This window comes from Dipodomys spectabilis, unplaced genomic scaffold, assembly GCF_019054845.1.
Source record: "Dipodomys spectabilis isolate Male_0828 unplaced genomic scaffold, ASM1905484v1 ptg000365l, whole genome shotgun sequence".
Classification (NCBI taxonomy): Eukaryota; Metazoa; Chordata; class Mammalia; order Rodentia; family Heteromyidae; genus Dipodomys; species Dipodomys spectabilis.
In genome coordinates, this window is record NW_024871042.1 from 2,087,885 (window position 1) to 2,112,748 (window position 24,864).

Below are 24,864 nucleotides of genomic sequence, written 5' to 3' on the forward strand. Positions count from 1 at the left end.
CTTTTTTTAAACTCAATGCCATCTTAAGATAAAGGTATATTTAAAGAAACCTTGTAACTGATCCATCTTGCTGACCATCCTGAATAAACTCACAGGTAGGAAGATCTCATTTGGAAGCCCCAGAACTCTAGGCAACTCTACAGTAAATGTTACAAGCTCATCTAGATTCCCTCCTTAGTTTTGTTCTGTACTGGGCTTTCATTGGCTTGCTTTCATCAGTCCCTTTCAATTGATTGCTACATTCATTTGCCCCTCTGAAAAAAAAATGGAGGCATTCATACAGATTTATTTACTGAAGTAAGCACCCTGACCTTTCTTGGCACCACATTTTTCTCTGTGGGTGGCATTGAGTGTGTGGTTTTTGTGCAGTTTTGGAAGAACAAAATAATTTCTTGTTTTGAAATAAAGAGAAGTAACGATCCTTGTATTGAGCAATATCATGCACATACTATAACAAGTCTGTAGAAACTCATAGCTGGTGCTGTCTAGAGGCCTCCTGTTAGCCATTTCACACCCACTGGCTAGACAACATGTAGGTCTAGCCAATGGCTGGACAGCACACACACTAAAGGTCAGGGTTGCTGAATGAGTTAAGTCAGAAAGCCTGCCACAAGACTGGAAAACTGGTGAATCCAACATGGAGGCAGAGAGACTCTGCAAAAATAACATTTCCTTCCAAATGGACCTCGACAAAATTGAAAAGTACAAACCTATCATATCCGATTTCCAAAGATTTAAATTAGGAATTAAGTACACTTCAAATAACTCATTTTCCAGAGGGTCTGTTCATAGGAAATTAGAATAGGAAAATAGAATCCTGGTGAAAGTTTTTCGGTGAATTTATCATAGGTGGATCTTTGCAAATGAGTTTTACATCTGTTCATAGCATTAAAGTTTGGCTTTTTCCTCTCAAACTTTCCAAAAGGATATTATGAGGGACTAACTTGTTTTTAATTAATAAATCATCCCGTCAAGTCCATGGAACAAATCCATACTTTAGGTGGAATGTTTAATGTGGATTTTGGCAATGTTATTTTAGGAATGTGTCCATGCAATTGAGTAGTTACTATATAAATTGTGCCAATATGCCAATTTCACTTGCATATCTGTCTGATTTGGGCACTTCCTTTCCTGTTGAAGGATGGTTGGCTAGAACATTATTGGTTACAGCGAAGATGCAAATAAAGCATCATTTTCCTGCTGAAAATGCAGACCAAGGCTTTATTTTGACTGCCTTAAATTCTGACCTGTAACTGGCATTGGAAATGTCAGTGAAGCAGCCACGCATTGCAGCATTTAGCCTCACAGATGCTGGGGCAGAATAGAGTTTAGGAAGTAGATTTTAAAGAGATTACAGTCGCAGACATTATATAACAAGATCAGTATAAAGGGTGAGACATCTGCTGGCTATTTTCAGAAAGCTATCATTCCATTACCTTCTATTAAAATAATCTTGGTGGATACCTCAATGATATGGTTATTTCTTTTTAATCATGTCTGTCATTGACATGAAGTTGATGTCAACATAAATTGACATTTTATGTTCTAGTATTGCCTTTCTTTTTTTCTTTTGTCTTTGTCATTTTTATTTGGTTAGTTATTCTCTGATGGTTGCTTTAATTGTTAGTGTTTCCTAAAAAGAAAAAAAAATTGTTGATAACAAATTAGCATAAAGATAGTTATGTAACAGATAGTTCTTAGAATGACCTGAGCTTAAGCATTTTAACCAAAAAAGAGTCTAGCAAAGAAGGTTTGAAACTAATTGTTTCCATCCATTAATTTTTCTTCTCTTGAGAAGATTTTTACAGTTACAAATATATGCAGCTTCAAACTCTAAAGCTTAGATAAATGAACTATCTCTTAGTGTTGTAGACTTGTTAAGGTTTAAGTAGCTTAAGTTAGCTCTATTAATATCTATGGATGAGCACGGTGATATTTGTTTGCAATCCCAGCATTCCAGAAGTTAAACATCTACACAGATGGATTGCCACTTCAAGGCCATACTAGGCTACATAATGAGATCTTGTTTCAAAACAACCAAAAAAAGGAAAAGAAAAAACCACTATCTATCTGACTTTCTGTCATCTATCATTTATTATCTAGCTATCATCTATTTATACATATTTCTACTTATTTATTTCTGTCATGTGCAATGTACCAATATAACAAGTTTACACTCTTGTCAATATGTCACAATTCTCTGGCTGGAGGGGGGGGTCTTAGCTGTCATGGAGATTATGCCCCCATTCCCCCCCTCATTACCCCCCGCCCCTGTGCCAGTAATACACTGACTTGAAGGCAATATATAAGTGGCAAACATCTTCCTCAAGGATCAGAAAAGATAAGAATTGCTTTTTTCTATACACACTACTGTGGTTTTCTTTTTTGTTTGGAGCTGAATGTTGGTAAAAGAATTCAAGATTTACTAGGACAATAAGAGATACACAGGGGGGAAGGTAGGCCAAAGATTATAGTATAGGCTTGTGGGATTTACATGTGGCATCCATATGGAATAGGCTTTTACAGGGTTACTGGAGATACTGCTGACTAGCTAGCTTCCCCTTTGTGAACCCACTTGACTGGCTGTCTTGAATTTCACATGTTGGGGACATGTTGGAAGCTCAGACTTTCCATCTGTATCCCATCTGGCCCATTTTGCAGGCTTGACTAATTCCTGCATCACATTTGGTCCATTTAACACACACTTGGCTCACCTCCATATTCCACCTGGCCCTTGGTATTTCTCTGTCCACCATGTCTCCTTAAATGGGGCTTCCTTTACACTTACAAGCATGAACATATTGCACAGTTCATCAGATAAAAGAATATGACAAAACCCCAAGTTAAATCGAATGGAGAAGGGGACATCTTGGAGTCCATCATGAATCCTTGAGGGATCCTTAAGCCCTTGGGGATATTTACTAATCAACATTTTAAAAAGCATTTCATTGGAAGGCCCATTGAAAATTGTGAGTTCCAAATGTGCATTGAAGACCAACCAGTCAAGGCAATGATGATGTGGTGTTGAAACCTGGCTGGAAGAATGGAAAGACCACAGTGGGCCCATGGAAGAGAGGAAAGACTTTGACATTCAGTGCTTCAAACTTTTCTCCAAATGGCCTTTTTGAGAGGACCCCTGAGCCAGAGAATTATAATTAGGTCATTTACAACCTATTGATCCAATAAAGCTGCACACTGAAATCTTTTTCCATATACTTCATTGGCTACAATGCCAGATAGGTGACAAGGTCACCATTGTAAAAGTCATCAAAGTAAAAGGTCATCTAAATGAAAGGAGTCTCTTACAGGGATTACAGTCGATGTGAGATACCTGTTTCCCTATTTGACATTAAAAGAGGCAGAGCATAGGAAATCACTGCAAGGAGATAAAAGTGTATAAGAACAATATTTTTATTTTGGTCTTGGGAGATGAACTCTGGGCCTGGGTGCTGTCCCTCAGCTCTTCAGCTCAAGGTGAACACTCTACCTCTTGAGCCACAGCGTGCCACTTCTGGGTTTTTCTGCTCATGTGGTGCTGAGGAATCAAACCCTGGGCCTCATGCATGCAAGGCAAGCACTCTACCACTGAGCCACCTTCCCAGCCCCAAGAACAATAATTTTGAAACATTAATGCATGTTAGAGAACATAGAGCAATGAGGGCAGGGAAGGGGTTAGATACTGTGGAACTCTTTTTTTTTTCCTTTCTATTTTATACACTACACAACACACACACACACACACACACACACACACACACACACACAAATACATGGTGGCCTGGCTCCCACCATCCAGCCTTAGAGAGCATTGTTGACAGAACCACTTTTGGTTTGCTATTCCTTATTGTCTGAGACATGAGTCTGTGGAAAATTACTGACAGGAGATTGTTCTCTAGAGATTTGCCTTTTGAACAAAGGGATTCTTTCTTGCAAGAGTAGGAGGGATACCAGCCTGAGAAAAACAGCTTTTGTCCTCACAAAATGCTCTTTTCCAAGAGATATGCTAATCAACTTCTCTTTGAACTGTACATGGCATCTGCAGTGCATGTCAGATGCTAATGGAAATGGTAGAAAAATGATAATGCACAGGAAACAGTGCAGTAATGTGCTGGACACTGCCCCTGCCCCCACCCCACCCCAGCCCCATTTCTTTGAGCTTCCTGACCAGGTTTTTGAACTGTGACTTGGCCCTAACAATCTCCTTTTGAGAAGAGATTTTTATTTCTCCCAATAATGACTTTTTTTAAGGTCATGATTCCTTGGCTTTATAAAACATTATCCTCCATGGGCAGCCTCATAAGCAGCAATGAATGACAATTGTTTCTTGAAATTTTTAATTACTGTGACAAAGCAAGAGTAATTATTAACTTTTGTAGCTGAACCACCTCTGCAGATGTTCCTAATCAACTAAAAGAAAGAAAGAAGAGTGTTCTGAGAAGATGGGAGTATGAAATATACAATAGGGAGCTGCAGCTGGCTTTGGGGGTTGACATGAGCTGCAAGAGCTCTTGATGAACAATAGCTCCAACATTGGAAGGGTAATTTCATGTCACAGACTGGATGGCAAAGAAGGTCAAGTCAAAAGACCTATTTCTGGCACTGGCTTCTCAGTTTGAAGGTACTTTTGACTTAGTACAGCATGTGAATGATAGCAGAAGGCAGAAAGGAGCTTTGTGCCTTAACAGCTTGTTGGCCTGTTGCAATTTATAATCAACAACAGGGGTTGTTGATTAGAAAGACGGGGTCATTGTGGGTGGGGAGCTCTCTTTGGCATTATCTGAGAGGGAATCCATAGGGCTGTCAGCCATCAGTATCCCTAGCAGATGGAGTAGAATGATTTACACTAGTCTTAAAGGGAGGTGTACATATGAAGAACACAGCATAGCTCCTCTCCATTGTGAAAAGGAACTATGATTATTTTTATTTTAATCTCAGACCAGCAGTTTCCTCCTATTATATCCCAGATGCATTTCTTAAGTTACAAGGTCAAGGTAGAGCGTAGTTGCCATTGTAGAAGAACCACAGGCCTTCAGCCCTGTGTGCATGAGTCTGTTCTTTGCTAAGCACATGGACCTCAACAGATGTGTCATTTGCAAGGGTGTCCATTGTGATCAGTCCATGGCAGACTTGGAAATTAACTTGCAGAAATGAGCCTCCATTTCCAACCAAAATAACTCGGTTTTTCAGATGCAGGCCATTTTGTCTTAAATAGTTTAAGGAAAGTCAAAAAGAGCAATTTATCAAAACAAAAACAGGACACTGAATTGTGCTGCTACAGAGTAATGACAGATGTACTTGGTTTGCAAAATGTCGCCCCCTAAAAATAAGAGACCCTTTGCATGCACAAAGGAACAATTTTAGAATGCTAAAATGTCCTTTGAATGCTTATGGATTATAAATGACCTCCAAAACACCCAAACCATGTTTGAGAACACAAAATGAAAGTGTTTCTCATTCTGTAATTTGGAGGATGAAAGACTTATATGGGGGTAGGGGGTGAGTATGCCCAATACTAATACTTTTAAGCAAGAAAAGGAAGACTAGTACACAATGGCACTTGATAGGAACATTAAAATACCATACTTCTGTAAGATCTTGTGAAACCTTTCCATTATCATAACTCGACTATCAGCTTACATATTTCCCTCTTACGCTGGCTAATAGGTCAGTCAGATAGAAACAGAGTTGTTTAGGTATTTAAAAAGATGTTTCTTTTTTATTTTGTTTACCTTTAAGAAATTGTACAAAGGAGTTGCCTTTTAACAAAGTAATTCTTGAAGGTATCCTCATCAGTGACTCCTTTCAACATTCTCACTCACCTCTCCCCTTATTCTTTAATACATTTACTTTAATTCTTTACTACATTCCCTCTCTTGTATTATATTGATAAAATGTCTCTCATCAGTATAATAGTCTCTGATATTTCATCTGGCTAGTATCTCATCTTATTCAGGGGGCTGTCACTCAGTGAGAGGTGACAGTATGTGTTTAGCATGCAGTGGGCCTGAGTTCAAAAGCCAGCAAACAAAAAAAGTATTTGACATTCCTTTTCTGGTTTGAATGCCGAGGCAAAAACATGGCAGAGAATGCAGGGTACCCCTATGAACTGACAGTGGCCATAGCTGTCAGCATGGAAATGAGAGTTCAGTCCTACCACTGCCATGAATCTTGCCACCAATGAAAGTGAGCTTAGAAGTAGATTCTTCTCCAGAACCTTCAAAGAAATCATAATGCCACCATGACTCTATGACTTGAGCCTCATGATACTGTGACACTGTGACTTGAGCTTAGTCATTGAACCTTCAAAATGATGATGTATGTAATGAATAGGTGCTTTGTGACGCCACTAAACTCCGCCTGGATGTCCTAATTTGGGGGATGACAAGAACGAGGCTTACAGAGTTTACCTACCTGGCTTAAGGTCACAGAGCAGGTAAATGGTGAAGTCGATCCAAAAGTCAAAGCCTTAGACCATCTAAAACAGTTTCTAAGATGCCAATTCTTGCCTCCCACCCCAAAGAAGACATACCTTATGCAGTCTTCTCCCCTTCTATGTGAGTAGATCCTGTGAATGTGATGGCATAGTTACTCTCTTGATTAGGAAAAAGAGATTTTCCCAGATGGTGTTAAGGAAGGTATTTAATCCACTGGGTTAATTAAAAGGGAGAGTGTCCTGATGGGCCTGACCTAATTATGAAGGGGCTTTAAAAATGGTTCTTGAGATTGGAAACAAAGAAAGTCAATACTGACATGCTCTTGCTGGCCCAGTAGAAAAGAAGCACCTGTGTGCATGTCCACAGTAAGTAATTCCATATGGCCTCTAGGAATCCAAAATGTCTCATGCAAACAGCTGAGAACAAAATGAAGACCGCAGGCCTACAATGGTAACAACTGAAAATGAGCTTTGAAGAGCACCCTCCCCTAGTATCAGTTGAGAATCTTAGTACAGTGATTAGAAGTTTTGAGTCTCTGGATTGAACCAAATGGGCTGGACCTAGATTTATGGATTTATGACCTGCTTAAAAATAATGAGATCAAGTATTATTTGATGTCATTACATCTGTGGCCATCTGTCTAGCAGGAAGTGAAAACTAATACAATGGGAGCATTGCTCACCATTGTTTCACTTGATGAGAAAGGAGGGATGAAGATCCAAGCATCTGAACTTCTTGTTCCTATTTCTAAAATAAACATTTTCTGGAAATGTATTTATCCTTGACTTATTCAGACCACAAACGAAGCTTTACCCACTTCTGTCTTTATACTGTAGCCCCAAATTTTAATTCACTAATGCGCCTATGCCACTTATGAGCTATCACCTATATGTCAGCCTGCAAGGAAGAGCCTGTTGGTTTATCACTCCAGAAAGCTGGGATTCACCCCAGCTGTCCATCAAGCTGTACTTACATAGGGTAGCCTTCTATCAATCCTTGGTTATGGCAGTATTTGCCTGCATACCAGATCTCTGAATGTTTGTCATTGAAGAAGCAAATTACATGCATCATGATGTATTCATTCTCCTAGTATCACTGAACACAGGATAATTTTGTCTGAGTCAGATGCCCTAGGACTAGTAGTGTGAAAAATGGAGGTCAGCTGTAGACATTGCAAGTCTGCTTCACTGTGCAACACTCTTTAGGGGTATTGGATATGATGCTGCAAAAGATGAATAGGACTTATGGCATCCTATTTATGAGGCATAAAACCCCCTCCTGTGTATTAATGGATATTTGGGTGGAAGAAATACATCTCTACTTCTTTATGTCTTGATAGTTGAGCTGTGTTTGGCATCAATGGAAAATTATGGAGAGATTTCTTTTAGAAGGTCAGTGTTTAAAGGACTTTTTTGACCTCTAAGTCAATGAAAATAGATTTTTGATTGTTGACCAAGACAACTGTAACATAAGACTTTCAACCTTTAAAACATTCTTATTGAAGTGGAACATACATACAGTTCCTGAGTGCACAGCTTGACAAATCTGTACAAACTGAATGCATCCAAGGAACCAACATCAGATCAAAAAAAAGGGATGCCAAGCAACCCCCTAGGGTACCTCTAAGCAATCCTCACCTCAAAGTAATTGCTATGCTAATTTCTAACAGCACAGGGGGATTTGTCCATTTTTACAATGCTTTGGACTTTGTAGAACTGGAATCATTGCGTGTATTCTTGTCTAGATTCTTTTATGCCACATTGTATTTATGAGATTTGCATATATATGCAAAACATATATATATGCACATAGCATATATAGCTGTAAACTTTTTCATTTTCATTTGTGAGCTTCTATTACACAAATTCATATTTATCCATTCTAACATTTATGAGTATTTAAGCAATTTCCAATTTGGAGATGTTACAAATAAAGCTGCTGTGAACATTTTAGTATGTGGCTTTTGGTGAACAGATGTGTATATTATCCTGGTTGTTATACCTAGGTCATGCCTTACGTGTGCATTCAGCTATTTTAGTAGATACTATCAAATAGTTTTACAGTGTAAAGCTATTTAAAGCTTGGCAATCTTAATATTTGTCTTTTTAGTTTAAAAAGCTTGTAGCTCTTAACGAATACCAGTTTATAGTATATCACTGTGGCTCCTATAAAACTAAACAGCACACTATTTGTAAGATCAGTACTAGGCTGGAGAGCCATTATACTCAACATAATATTGCTGAAAAGGACAACAGTTGGTGGCAATGCCCTTTGTATGGTGCTTGTCCAATGTGCAAACGCCTCTAGGCTTTATACAATTCTGTTCACAGGTGTCCTGGCAAACACCAAGGGAAGTCTAACTCCTGAGTATTTTATATTTTGGTTATAGAACTAAACACTGGGAAAGCATATCTGGCACCTTCGTACATTTTAGTCAAGTCTGTTTGCCTATCCATATGCTCTACAAATATTTTCAGAACTCCTCGGATATGTGAAGAAGTATACCATGCAATAGAGTTGCAAAGATGAGTACTACCTGATTCTCAGTAAGGTTCTAGTTTTAAGATATAAGAAAGAATAGGACCAGATAGTGAATTCCAGAAAATAATAAGGTTGTTTTTGTGCTATTTGCAATGATGTTTTAGCTGGGCCATCAATTAGAGTTTATAGACAAAGTGTTGCTGGAAAAGTAAGTCATTTTATGCAGGTGTGGTAGTGCATACTTATAATCTCAGCCGCTCCAGAGGTAGAGGCAGCAGGATCAGGAGTTCAAGACTATACTAGGCAAAGTTGGTGAGAACTTATCTCAAAAGCAAATGCAAATGAATGACTTAGAGGGGTGGCACAAGAAATAAATTGTTTGCCTAGCATGCACAAGTTCCTGGGCTCAATCTTCATTACAAAGTCAACCGTTTTAAACATGTTAAATCAACTAAAATAGTGTGGATACACCCTTTAGGAAGTTCACTGACAAGAAGGGCTTGGATCAGCTAAATGTGTTTTTAAGGGAAGTAATTGGAATTGAAGTCACCTTGACAGGCTCTCCCTGTCCGACTAGGAACATTGATACTTTAGGTGATTTCACTGCGTTTCTACATGATAGCCAGTGAGCTACTAATAAGATTATATTAATCCAGGTTTGATCAGGGAAACAGACCCTGTGCATGATAATGAAATAATGCATTTGTTTTAGGAACTAGAGCTTATACAATTATGGGAGGCAATGGAAAAGGGTACATAAAGCACAGTTGGAGAGCAAAGTTCACAACCAGGGCCTGGAGTTTGGCAGCATGGAAGGTGGTAAAGAACAGATGACTCAAGGAAAGCTAAACATAAAATGAGAGGGAAGAGGGACAACATTGGAGGTGGCAAATACTGGAACCCATAGAGACAAAATGGCCTATGCGCCTGTCTCCCATCAAACCCCAAACTGAAATCCCCTACAGAGGGACTCAATATTCTCCCTTCAGCACCTCACGTACACAACACCCAGGACCAGAACTAGGCAGATCTCAGCAGGAGCTAAGGAATCCGTACTCACAACCTGCCCAGAGCTCTCTGAACCCTCTTTTTCCTAGTTCAGTGGCTGCAGCTGCCCTACTCTGAACCAAATCTCAGGGAGATTTTTTTCAATGGACACCCTTACCCAGAACAATTCAGAAACATGTAGTTCCCACTTGACATTGCAAAACTACTGCAAAGATAGCCTATAGCAGATCCTGGGGAGGAGGGAAGGGGAACAACTATATAGCATTCTATATATAATTGTGAAAATACTGTACAGAGGGGTTACAATTACATGGGCAAGATAATGAGTACATTTCTTATCAAGCATTGTAGCCTCCTCCTTTGCTTCCCCTTCCCATCCTTTCCCATCCTTCCCCCCCTCCAATCCTCCTCTCCCTCCCACCAAAGTTGTAAAGTTCGTTTTCGACATAACGACTTGTACATCTCATTGTTGCAATGGGTCCACCTGTATCCCTATTTAAATGATTTGTTTTTTCCCTTCCCCTCCACAAATTATACTGACATCAAATACAGTGAAAGCAGGGGTTCTTTTATTATGTGGACGTGAAAATTGGTTTCTATAGACCTGAGGGATCATTTCTTATCATAGAGGTAGTAAAGGGCTTAGAAAGTCAGTCGCAAAGGTTTCTATCTGGTTGTTGTCTGAGAAAGAGTATGGGATACAAAGTTAAGACACCGAAGTTTTTGTCATTCAATTTGTTTTGGCCTAAGGAAAGTAAATTAATTAATTTCTGGATTCAGAAGTGAGTGACTGGCATATGAAATAGCCACAGCAACCTGAATGTACTCAGTAGCTGATGGGTAACTGATGAATAAATGAAAAATAGTTTTTCAAGAGCCATCCTTTCACAAATTTGTCCTATGGTTTAAGATAGAGAAAAAACCAAAACAAAAGAAAAATTGAAACCATGTTCCTGAGTCTCAGAAGTGAGTCAATGGTACAGATCCATAGCTAGAATGAATCTCCAGAGAATTTCTCCCATTGTAGACATCAGAGTTCTACTCTCTCGGCCACCTATCAACTAGACTTTCTATGTTCTTCTTGTCTCCTCAAGGTGGCCTCCACTGACTTGATCCATTCAACATGAGTCAAGTACTACTTGGCTGTAAAATCAAGACTGCTAGACTGCTAGAGTCCTGTGTAACTTATCAAGTCTCAGTGTGTTTTTTTTTTGTTTTGGTTTTTTTATTTTGGTCTTTTGCCATCCAGTGTGTTTACTTGTAGATTTATAGGCACATTCTAGTTACACCAAATGATTATATAGGACTCCAGGCATTCACACAGTGAGACCAAAGGAGGATATTCTTAGGAGATGATTGCAAAGGCTCAGTAGCTATGTGCATATAATCATATAAAATGATGTTATTTAAATAAACACTAAGAAATAGAAACAAGAGAGGTTTTTGTTATTTTACTTTTTTGTTTTGTTTTTTTTTCTCCTTTGTCACTTTTTTGTATTCTATACCTTTTTGTCTTATATGTAAGTTTATCTGTTTGGGGGAGGGTAAGGGGTAACACTGAAATGGTGGGACAAAGGGTGAACAAATGCAACAGCGATACTCACTGGACACCAGGTTAAAAATGAACTATAGAACTTGCAGCGGTCAGTCTGGAAGAAAAAACTTGGAGAAGAGGGAAGAGGTGACACTGTTCAAAAGAAATGTACTTATTACCTGACTTATGTAACTGTAACCCCTCTTGTACAGCACCTTTATAATAACAGTAAATATTGTTCTAGAAAGAAGCTAGACTACCAAACTTAAACATTTCAGGTCTTGGCTCATTAACTTACAATCAGCATTTAGCAGAAACTTTGCATTCTTTGTTCCATGTGGCATCAGCTATGGTGGTTCAAATGCCCAGAACTGAAGTCAAACAAAGGCTACCCTCTCTCAGCAAGGGTTTTCTCCAGAAGAGCCAAATATGGGTTCTCCGTGTGATCTTGCTGCTTTTCCAGGCCATGATGCCTGCAAATGAGAGTGAGCCTTTTAAAAGTATCAAGCAGAATCTGCATTGCCTTTTATAATTTACTAGTCATTTAGTATCATTTCTGCCATAGTCATAGACCTGCTGGATTCCAAAGAAAGGAGCTCATTTCTCAATAAGAGGAATATCATCATTACATTATAAAGAAAGCTGTTGGATAGAGAATGATCCATACCTGGGAGTTAGTAAGCATAGACCTTGTCAACTAAATGAGCTCTTCTTCAATACCTCAGAGAATATGTACATATGAAAATGTATAAATACACATTTACACACCCATTAAGTATATACTAAGTGGTGGCAATTTTTAGAGTAAATTTGCTTCAATGTTATGTCTAAGGGCAAGGACAGGAAACTAAATGACTCTATCACTTCAAAATAAAAGTACTTCATCTTCATTTTCTCTTGGGGACAGTAAATTGGGCAGTTGAATTTTGGTGCAAACCATTTCCATAGTAACAGAGCTTAATATGCTAAAGGTAGATTAAACTTCTTTGCGATATTTGAAAAAATCTGAATATGTATTATACGGTACTTGAAAGTAGAGTTAATAGCCAAGAACACCGTTGCTGCTAAAGAATCTCAGCCCCTAAAACAAGCTCATGCACATACTCTCCCTTCATGCTAAAAAGTGTGAATGTCAAAAATATTACCTATTTTGTTGTTCTCCAGTATGGAGGGCAATGGGAAGAAATGAATTTTTTTTATCACTTGGACTTCTTGGGTTTGTATGAAGTAAGATTTCTTTGCTTTTGCTTTTTGACCATTCTTAAAAATTACCTGATTCTTTTGATCATTCTTAAAAATGACCCACTGAGTTATGATAAATTATACATTATTCTACACATTCACACATCATAAGACCAAAAGAAGACACTTTTAGGAGAGAAACACAAAGGCACAATCCCTATGTGCCTCTTTATAGTTATATAAAATTATATATATGAACACATATAATATAAATATATATATATATATAAGACTCCAAGATATGGAGGTTCTTTTTTGAAGATTTGATCTTCTTTTCTTTATGTATGGGAGGGTGGAGGAGGGCACAGAGCTCAAGGAGAAAAGGGTGAAAAGGTGCAGCAGTGGAGCTCATGGGACATTGATGAAAGTGAACTATGCAACGTGTGGGTAGAGACAGGAGGAAAGGACTAGGAGAGTGAGGGAACTGAAGACACTATGAAAGAAATGTACTCATTATCTGACTCAAGTAACTGTAATCCCTCTGTATAATAACAATAAAGTAAAAAAACCAGCAAATAAATTTATCTGACCATTTGAATTCCAGAGGAGCAAAACCTAACTATCATAGGCAGGAGTGAATATAATTATGCCACCCTTTGGAAACTCCAAATATCTCAGCACAGCGAGTATTGAGTATTGAATATCTAAAAGAAACTGGTAGTGTGGGGGAGGGACATACAAAGCAACAAAGAAATAATCTTATAAATGCATTAGAAACAAATGCATGAAAGAAAAAGAAAACATTTCACTGTATTTGATGTTGGAATAATTTGTGAGGGGAAGGGGAAAAACAAATCGTTTAAATAAGGATACAGGTGGACCCGTTGCAACAATGAGAAGTACAAGTTGTCATGTCGAAAAAGAACTTTACAACTTTGGTGGGGGGGGAGGGAGGGTTGTGGGGGGGAGAGGTCGGGGGAGGAGGGGATGGGAAGGGATGTGAAGGGGAAACAAAGGAGGAGGCTACAATGCTTGATAAGAAATGTACTCATTATCTTGCCCATCTAACTGTAACCCCTCTGTACAGTATTTTCACAATAAATAATAAAAAAAAAGAAACTGATAGTGTTGAGCAGAATCTTAGTATTAGATTTAAGACTTAATTATGAAGTATATCAAGCATACAAAGAGTCTTAAGAAATTATCCATATACCTATGCTATAATTCATACTTATTGCCATTTGCCATATTGTCCTAAAATCTCTTTTTAAATTTATTTTTATTATTACTGTCTTTAAGCAGTTGTATAGAGAAGTAACCATTTAACAACAAAACAGTTAATAAACACAGTGTATCTGAGCAATGTCTCCCCTTTCGAGGTTCTTACCAACCCTCCCCCACCCCCCCTTTCTCTCATTTTATAAAATTTACTTTATTGGATTCTTGTGTACATCCCTCTTCTCCTCTCCACTTGTCCACCCATTTCCTCTGGACTGTACCCCACCCCTTTTGAGTACCCTCTTCCGGATGTTTTGTTTTGCTGAACTTTAATTTTTTGGCTTTCTAAGGAATTGCACTATTTGAGATCTCCCTTGAGCCTACCATATTTCAGCTAATACATTTGCGTTCACTTGCGTACCACCCAACCTATTTCCTTGAGTTTGCCAGCTAAATCTTGCTTCCACATAGGAAACATGCATCTTTTTGCTTTCTAAATAAATAAAAATATTACCTATTCAAGCAAAATTCTAGCTATCATGCCTTTTTCCCTTCCCCTAAATTCAACACAATCCTTAAAGTACATGAACCATTTATTTATGTATTTCTGTATATTAACACTAGGAAAAAATAAACTAGGATGTGTTGAAATTTTAAGAGTTTGAGCAGATAGTAACTTATGAATTGGGTAGCTAAAGCCTACATGTGCTTCTGAGCTCCCCTGAGCATGAGGAGTGTTTGTTTGTTTGTTTTTGGTTGGTCGTGGGGCCTGAACTCTGGGCACTGCCCCTCAGCTCTTCAGCTCAAGGCTAGCACTCTACCACTTGAGCCAAAGCACTACTTCCAGCTTTTTTCTTTTTGCTTATGTGGTCCTGAGGAATCGAACCCAGGGCCTGATGCATGCCAGGAAAGCACTCTACCACTGAGCCACCTTCCCAGCCCAAGGAATGGTTTTTAGTGAAAACATAGATGCAAGGTAAAGAGAATATTTGAGGGGCTGGGAAGGTAGCTCAGTGGTAGAGTGCTTGCCTTGCATGCATGAGGCCCTGGGTTCGATTCCTCAGCACCACATACACAGAAAAACCTGGAAGTGGGTGCTATGGCTCAAGTGGTAGAGTGCTAGCCTTGAGCTGAAGAGCTCAGAACAGTGCCCAGGCCCAGAGTTCAAGCTCCTCGACCAGCAAAAAAAAAAAAAAAAGAGAGAATATTTGAGCCAGGTGCAGTGGTCCATGCCTACACTCAGAAGGCAGGGGGACTGAGAGCAACTCCAGAACTTCACAGTCTTTGGTTGCTGCAGGATGGAAGCCCGCTGACTGCCCAGGTTGCAGTCCACCCTACGGAGGGCACAACTTGTACAGAGATTGGGAAAGCAAACTCTGGGGGGTGTCAGGCTACCTCACTGATCTTTTGTGACTCAGCCACCAGTTACCAGAACTTCTCATTTACTTTTCGTTTACATTTTAGTTTCAGGGTCTGTATCCCACAGGTTGTGAGAGCAGGAGGGCTATGTGGCAGGCATCCATTTAGGTTCTTTCTTGTCCTAGCATGCACATAGCCAACTTCTCCCTTTTTTTCCATGATAACTGGATGTTTTGTTCAGTTTGTCGGTTGCAATTTGATAGCCTGAATGATTTTTCAACTTCTGCACGGTCAAAATAAAGGAGCTGAAGTGGCTCTTATGTTTAGGATACAAAGCTGAGCTATCCATTCATTATGAGACAGAGGTGAGGCATGATACATATTCCATCTCTTGTCTCTGTTTAACACATTGCTCTGATTCAAAGAAACCTCTTTCTTACATGCAGAAGCTCTCTCAGAAGAACAAAAAGGGAGTGCACAGGCACATTTTACCTTTGAGATGACGTTTACTTACGCAACGATATCTACCAAGTTAAATGCTATCTTGACCTTGTGTCACTGTCAACTAATGATATTTTATTTCAATTGCATTTCTGACTAAAGGCAAGTGACTTCATACAAATTAAATTCCAAGGAAGCTTTTTAGGCCATGTTCAAATAGTAACAGGTTTGATAAATATATTTGTCTAACAAGGATAGGACAAAGAGCTCCTTGTTTACTGACATAGTTTATTGTCATATACTTCTCATATGGCTGTTTTATAGAACATAAAGTCTAGGTATCCTGTCTGAATCTTAGCTCTTATTTATAGCTTGCTGAAAAGTGGCTTATTGTCATTTATTATTTCTTATTTGATTTATATGGCGTCTTTCCACCAAAGAGCCCATATATTTATTTATTTATATAGAGAGAGCACCCATACACTCACATGTTCTCTCTCTCTCTCTCACACACACACACATACACACACACACGCACACACACACACACACAGATACACACACACACAGATACACACACAGCCTTAAACTTCATTCAGTATGTGATATACTGAGCATTATAGCACCAAAAATCTGCAGGAGAGTTTTCTATTTGTTATTTTTTTCTACATCTATGTTTTGGGAAATAATTTGCCATACTTTTTTCACCTTAAGTGTTTATCTTTTGCTTTTAGGTGGATCGAATCATCTTCTGTGTCTTTTTAGAAGTTGACTTCAAAATCTACAAAAAGAAAATGAACGAGTTTTTCCCCATAGGTGAGTAAACTATTCATTTTCATTGAACAAATAGAGGCATCACTGCGTTTATAATTCATTCTTCACAACGTTGCAACAACAATTCTTCTGTGTCAACCATCCCTACAAACTGGAATCATAAATTCTAACAACTAGAGACGACAACAGGAATCCTGGATTATAGGCTACAGTGACCATGAGGTCACTGTCTTGTCATGAGTATGTCAGGCCATCCCTCAGCTTTCCATTTCTCACAACAATCAGAGAGATTGGACCAAGTAACTACTAACCACCATCCATCCACTGGCCCTATATTACATGATCTGTTATTATTTTACCAGCTTGTAAGATTCCTAAGCCTTATGCCTAAATCAACCATGTTAAGTCTCTCCATTGGAAAATGTATCAAATCCATTTATACGTGAAGTTGGAATTCAGACTTCCTGAATTCCATTCCCATTTTGATCAATTTTCTTGTCCCAAATTGTAATGACTTAGTGAAGGTTCTTTCTAGGGGTGTCTGACAACAGTAGTCATTCTCCTATTTCACACTTGTTAGGATGTAGGTGAAACTACTTACTGAAGAACCTTGAGTAATGGATTTACATTGATTTAGTGTGTCATTCGTTGGATTGGGGTAATTTAAATATTTTCCCCCATTCACCCTCTTCTAGCCTATTAAGGCTGAGGCTTGTTTAATGCCTTGTTATTTTTATGGTATCATTAAAGTCACAGAGCCCAAGGTGCTTTCGTTAGCCATGCTAAGAATTGCATTCAGGAAATTTCATGCTACTGTGAGCATTGTTAGTTCCTACCTTTTAGAGCATTTTTTTTCCTCCAAAGTTTCCATCTTCATTGGAAGTGGCTTATCAGGCAGTGGGTAGAAAGGAATAAATAAAAAGTGTTAGTGCACATTCACCATTTTAATAACTCCATCAGAATCAAACAAGAGTTTGTTCTGTCCATAGATCAGAGAAGGGCAGGATGTAGCTGTAGAAAAGGAAAACAAAAAAGATGGAGACATTTTAACTCTTGACTTAATGCCCTAAGCAGAACAAGTTCTTCTGGGTAATTAAAAGTTATTTACCTTAATGTTGTAATTAGATTGTAAATCTGCTAAATGTATTTCATTTGAATTCTTACCTAAAGTATTTATCTTAGTTGAAACAACATGAATTTCTGTAAGATTTCTACTGATGAAGAATGGTATAGTGCTTGCAATCTTTCAGCTCTTTTTCCTTCTCTCCCTCTCCATACTATCTCCTTTTTTTACCTTCTCACTTTTTTAGCAGTACAAGGTTTTGTAGCATAAAGCACGATAGGTGTTTAATAAGCAGATGTTGAGATATTGAATTTCATATATTCTCTCAATAATCTGATAGTTTTTATTTATAGCTTGCTGCATAGTATCTTATTGTAGTTTATTATTTTTCTGACGCAAGTAAAGCACATTTCTGTCAAAGATCCCATGGGCTTATTTGAATGCAGACCCCACCTCCTATGCACACACACACACACACACACACACACACACACACACAAACACACACTCATACATTCACACTCACACACAGACATACACAGCCTTGGACTTGGCTCAATGAAGTAAATACTATGTTACTATACCACCATAGCACCAAAAATATATGCATGAAGTTTCTATCTTTTGATCTTTGTTACATTTTTTCCTGAAGTTCCTTTGTAACCATAGTGAGATGATTAGTGATTGGAGTTCAATCTCTTAGTATTCTCAAAAGGAATTGTTCTTTATGAAAAAATATGTTTTTTTTTACAGTGTGTGATGCAAATATTCTTCTTTCTTGTTGATATCAAATCATAATTTATAAGGGTTTACAAATTTTCAATTCCTTGAGATGTTTGAAAATAATGACATCATATTCATCTTCATGTTTTCTGTAATGGGAATTGTTTTCACCCTAACATGATTAAAAAAATAATACATTAATACTAAAACAAATCTGTCTACTAGTAGGTATTTCCAATGATACATAGCCAAAAGTCACACTGCAAATTTTAGAACATTAGACAGTTTTAAGGTTCTAGAATATATTAATAACTATGCAAATAAATTGTTTTAAAACTTGCTATTTTAAATGAATCCAAAACTCATCTCAGTGCTTGAGCAAGTAAAGCAGTAATAAAATCATCTTCAATTCCACATCAATGCTTCAAAGCACACCATGTCCATGAAATTATTTCCAGTGCATATTTATAATAGTAAATATATTTTAAACTCAATGTCAAGATCCTCAAAAATTGTGGAATATTTCTGCAATATTGAAGCATCAGCAATTTGTAAATCCTAAATATGCAATATGAAATAAAGATGATGTCTAATGGAATATGTGAACTAACATAGATGATATACATTATCTGTCCTTAATTTGAATTTATGGTTAATTCATAACTGTACCATCTTGGATTGGAATATAATTTTTCTTGGCTTGCTGAGTGACTTTAGTGTATTATAATCCTTTCCTGTGCAAAACTGATAGTTCAAAAATTATCATTTTACAAGAAACCAACTTGTTTGTTTGTGGGCATGTTGATCTTATATTTGTGAACTTCACATTCCAGAGTCTGGGACAATACATATGAGAATAAACAAAAGTTAAAGTAGAAGAGTTCACATAAAATGAGTGACATATACATACCTACTACCTAATGTTAGCCATGGGAAAGATCATTTATGGATTGCTTTCAATCAGCCAAACATATCATTCATTTCTTTTTTAAAAGATTTATTATTATCTTTACGTAGTTACACAAAGGAGTTACCATTTAACAAAACAATTCATGAATACAGTTCATCTTTATGATAACTCTAAGAATGTAGTCACTTTATTGACCATGTGCTGTGATTTCTGTCCTTACCATTACTTTCTAAGTTGGTCTTAAAGTCTATCTGTCTTGAGAGCAGCCCTAAGACAAAATAATCTTTCTCTCTTGAAAAGAAAGCCTTGACTAGGCAAAAAAAAGGTTCTCAAGTATGTGACAGCTGATATTCTGTATGCAGTGAGGGCCAGAAGTTTTGGGGTGCTCTCTTGAAGTTTGTGGAGGTTTCCAAGCAGCTGTGAGCTAGCCTCGCAAGTAGAGCTTGGGTGAGAAAGAGAGCCTGTAGGATTCTGCCTTTATTAGGATTCCCAGGCCTTGATTGCCAGGTTGATCAATTGGTTAAAAAACAAAATGCTTAAATAGGGATACAGGTTGACCCATTGTAACAATGACATATACAAGACACTATGTTGAAAAAGGAACTTTACTATTTGGTGGCGGTGGGGGGAGTGTAGTTGTGGAGGTGGGAGGGAAGGGATGGTAAGGGAAAAACAAAGAAGGAGGCAACAAGGTTTGATAGGAAATGTACTTATTACCTTGTTCATGTAACTGTAACCCCTCTGTACAGTATTTTTACAATATAAATAAATAAATACCTCCCCAGGTTAAAAAAAAAGAACATATTCACGAACAAGGAACTTACATGACTTTGGCATTGACCATTGAATTTGATCCTAACCATTATCTGCAGTATGTGTTGGGTTTGGGATCACTGGGAATAAGAAGGTTTAAAGTAGGCTAAAGGTAATTGAGCACAACTGGGTTTCAAAACATTTAAATCAGTTCTAAAAATGGCTACCTAAACAATATTGTACAACACCCTGCTTTTTAGATATAGAAAAATGAGAAATACCTGAAGTCAAAATGTAGCCTCTACTTAGGAAGTAAATGGACTTTATTTTAAAATTGAGAATGATATCTATCATTGAACAAATGATAATAGGTCAGTTTTCAGAGAGCATCGTTGGAAAAGACTGAGATCTACTTCCAAGACATATGCAAAGTATGGGAAAAGTCCTATCCTTAATTTCATCTACTGGCCATCATTTTATGCTTCTTTCATCTAATAGCTGTAAATGTCATCAAAGGATTTTTTCATTAGTAAAATTGGCGCTTCATCATGCACCTTAAAATCAGAGTCTATGCACATTATCTTGGAAACATGGCAGGTGAGGAGATAATGGATAATGAGCAGAATAAGGACTTCATTGTATTACCATAAAGTACATAGATACTGTCTATATTTTCTAGGGAGGCAAAAACAAATTCTCATGTAGCAATGGCTTCAGCCACACAAATGTATTCTCTGACAATTCTGGGGTCTAAAAGTCCGATATCATAGTACTGGCCTAGTTCTTTTCGGGGGCTATCTATAAGCTTCACTTCTGGGCTTATAGATGGCCATCTTTCTCTTTTCATGGGTTCACATGATTTTTCCTCTAGGTTGCTTGTGATCTTGCTTCTTTGTGTAAGTATATCAATAATATTGGATAAGGACCCACTGTAGTTACCTCTTCTTAATTACCTTTTAAAGATTCTATCTCAACATAAACAGTTGTGTTCTGAGGTAGTAGGGAATTTGGGGTTGAAGGTATGAACACTGGACCAGACACACATAGCTCATTTCTGTGCCCATCATACAATAGAAATCACAAAGAATGAAATCAGCAGTGATTTTCCAACTCTTTTATATCTTTCTGTGGAACAAAGCACACTTGACTTCTTCCTTCCAGATGTATTATTTAGAAGCAGAGTATAGTGGCTCTACAGAATTATCATACACTTCAGGTGCAAATAATTTATAGTTACAGTAGACTATTACATTGCCTAAAGCAAATAATATTTCTGTGATTTAACTCAGAGAACAATTTGTTCTTCATATGGAAGGTTTCTATTTTATGCTATGTAGATTTTACCATGCATAGTTTTCACTGAATACGAAAAGGAAAAACAGTTTCTTAATCTGAAAAATGGAAGTCAATAATTAGTTAACTCTAAATCCTAATAGATTCCTTATATATTCATTCTTCTTCTAGTAGATACTTTATATATTATTTTTTCTCTTAATAATCATAAGAATTGAAAATTTGTTAACTATATCAAAGAATACTAAGCAGATGCCAGTGGCTTACAGCTGTGATCCTAGCTACTCAGGAAGCTGAGATGTGATGATTAGTGTTTGAAGCCAAATCAGGCAAGAAAGTCCATGAGAGTCCAAATAACTAGCAGAAAGCCAGAAGTTGAGGTTTGACTCAAGTGGTGGAGTACCAGCCTGGAAAAGCCAAGTAAGAATGAAAGGCCCTAGTATCAACACCAAAATACAAAACAAAGAAACAAAGGAAGAATCCTGCTGTTTGAAGATAGAGCTTTCCCTTCTAGAGAGTTCTCTTCTTTGGGAAAAACATCCATTTCTTTACTTCGGTGGCTCCCATCTGTGGTGATTTTGCCCTTCTAGAGATAAATGTGAGGAGAAAAGCTACTGGTGGTTAGAGGCCATAGATGTTGAGAATTCTACTACAAACAAGACAGCTCCACAGAGAACAGAATTATCAAGTTTCAAATGTAAATCGTGTGGAGGTTGAAAAGCTTTATCTACTGCATTCAACCTTCTATCACTCAGAACACTGAGACAGTCTTTAACTTTGGATTGGCAAACCCAATTATCTCATATAGACTTTGATGTCATAATGTTCTACCCAGACTTCTGCATCTAGCCATATTTGAAACCTGTGCATTTAAGATACAGTTGTTTTGATTTGCATTTCTTTTATAGCTAGGGAGGTTGAACATTTCTTCATGTGTCTATTGGCCATCCTTCTTTCCTCTTAAGAGAAGTTTCTCTGTAAGTCTTTAACCCACGTATTTATTGGGCAGTTGTTTCTTTGAGGATTTGTTGTTGGGGGATTTAATTTTTTGAGTTCCAGGTATATTTTAGATATGAGACCCTTGTCCACTGTATGGCTAGTGAAGATCTTCTCCCAATCCGTGAGCTTTCTATTGATCTTGCTAGCTATGTCCTGTGCCATGCAGAAGCTCTGCAATTTCATGCAATCCCATTTGTCCAAACTTTCTTTGATTTGTTGTGTTTCTGGGTCTCTATTAAGAAAATTTCGGCCTGTGTCAAGGAGACCTAGGGTTTCTCCTATTCCATTCTGTAATGTTTTCAGAGTGTCTGCTTTAACTTCAAGGTCTTTGATCCATTTGGAGTTGATTCTGGTGCAGGGTGATATATAAGTATCTAGCTTTAGTTTTCTACAAGTAGTTAACCAATTTTGCCAGCACCATTTACTGAAGAGGCTGTCTTTCTTTCATTAGATACCACCTCACCCCAGTTAGAATGGCTATAATCAAGAACTCTAATAACAACAGATGCTGGAGGGGATGAGGACAGGAGGGAACCTTACTGCATCGTTGGTGGGAGTGTAAACTTGTTCAACCACTTTGGAAAGCACTATGGAGTTTCCTCAAAAGTCTCCACGTAGAGCTCCCCTATGACCCAGCAATCCCACTTTTGGGCATTTACCCAAAGGATCACAAACAATACCACACTAAAGCTACCAGCACGACTATGTTTATTACAGCATTATTTAACATAGCTAAGATATGGAACCAACCCAGATGCCCCTCAGTAGACAAATGGATCAAGAAAATGTGGTATATATACACAATGGAATTCTATGCCTCCATCAGAAAGAATGATATTGCCCATTTGTTAGGAAATGGAAAGACTTGGAAAAAATTATAGTAAGTGAAGTAAGCCAGGCCCAAAGAAACATAGGTCCCATGGTTTCTCTTATTTGCAATAACTATTATATGTGTGAGACAAGCAGAAATGGTCAGATAAGTTGATGTTAGGCAAAATGAACCCCAAGATAAGGATTCAAATGGTTTTTCTTTCTTGAGATTGTTTCTAACATATTATAAAATGATTTCTTCATTGCTTTGTATGTCCTTCACCCACGATATAACCCCTGTTTTCACTGTATTTGATGTTAGTATAATTTGTGGAGGGGAAGGGAAAAAAACAAATTGTTTAAATAGGGATACAAGTTGACCCATTGCAACAATGAGATGTATATGACGTTATGTTACAACTTTGACATACAACTTTCTTTGTTACTTAAAAAATCATGAAGATTTTTTTTCTTTATAGTAGGTATTCTTCCATAACATATAAATTTTGTTAGCTTAATGTTTACCCAAAGTTATACTGTGGAACTTTAAAATTAATTTTATAAATTACTCTATAATTGTTTATAAGTCATAATTACAGAAAACTATCTTTATAGATAATAACATCATTCCTTTTTTAAAAACCAATACCTTTTTAGAAAGTGGAATTGTTTCTTCAAAATGTATAGACAATCAACCAGGCACTGGTGGGTTTCACTTATAATCCTAGCTACTCAAGAATCTGAGAACTGAGGAATATTATTCAAAGCCAGCCCTAGCAGAAGAGTCTCTAAGACTCTTATCTTCAATCAACCAGCAAAAGGCTAAAAGCAGTAGAGCACCCAGCATCAAGCAGAAAAAGCTGAGTGCATGAGGCCTTGAGTTCAAGCTCCAGTACCAACATCCCAAATATATATACAAATATATATGCATATGTATACACAAACATACACATATACAACCAAATACTTTTGTCCAATATATATATATGTATACTTATGTATACATATATATTTATATAGATACACACACACATACACACACACACACACACACACTATATATATATATATATAGATAGATATAGATATATATATATATACTTTTGTCAACTAGGTCACTGTTTTTGTAACATTGTGTTCTGAAAAACTGTAGCCGTTTCCATTTACAGAGATGAATTTGAACAGCCCTTCCTATCATTAAGCCACCTGAGCTTCCATATCCATAAACAGCATGTGAGAATCTACTTTTCTTCAGCTCTTCTCAATTAATCACATTCTCAAGTTTTCTTATCACTTTTATACAAGGAATATAGTAATTAGTGAGCAATAATGTACATTTCTTTTATTACAAATATGATTTATGCTTTCTTTTCAGTTCCTTGATCTACAATTTTCTTTTACGAAACTGCGAATCAGTGGGGCACCAGTGTCTCATGCCTGTAATCCTAGCTACTCAGGAAGCTGAGTCCTGAGGATCACAGTTCAAAGCCAGCCTGGGCAGGAAAGTCCATGAGACTCTTATCACTAATTAACCACCAAAAAACTGGAAGTGGTGCTATGGCTCCACTTCACCTTGAAGTGAAGAGCTCAGGGTCAGCGCCCAGGACCAGCGTTCAAGCCCTATGACAAAAGCAAAAAACGAAACAAGCAAACAAAACCTGCTAATCTGGGCTGGGAAGGTGGTTCAGTGGTATTGTTTGCCTTGCATGCATGAGGCCCTGAGTTCGATTCCTCAGCACCACATAAGCAGAAAAAGCCAGAAGTGGCACTGTGGCTCAAGTGGTAGAGCACTGGCCTTGAGCTGAAGAGCTGAGGGACAGCACCCAGGCTCAGAGTTCAGTTCCCTCAATTGGCAAAACAAACAAACAAACAAAAAAACTGC

At 37.7% G+C, this 24,864-nt stretch overlaps 1 protein-coding gene across 1 annotated transcript in view; it reads left to right on the forward strand.

Moving 5' to 3' along the window:
- The window catches only part of Macrod2 (mono-ADP ribosylhydrolase 2), a 1,713,649-nt gene that overhangs the window by 1,588,044 nt on the left and 100,741 nt on the right, over positions 1-24,864 (forward strand). Inside the window, exon 9 of the mRNA XM_042666421.1 lies at positions 16,392-16,473. Coding sequence (XP_042522355.1) covers positions 16,392-16,473 — 82 coding nt within the window. The remainder of the gene's footprint in view (positions 1-16,391; positions 16,474-24,864) is intronic.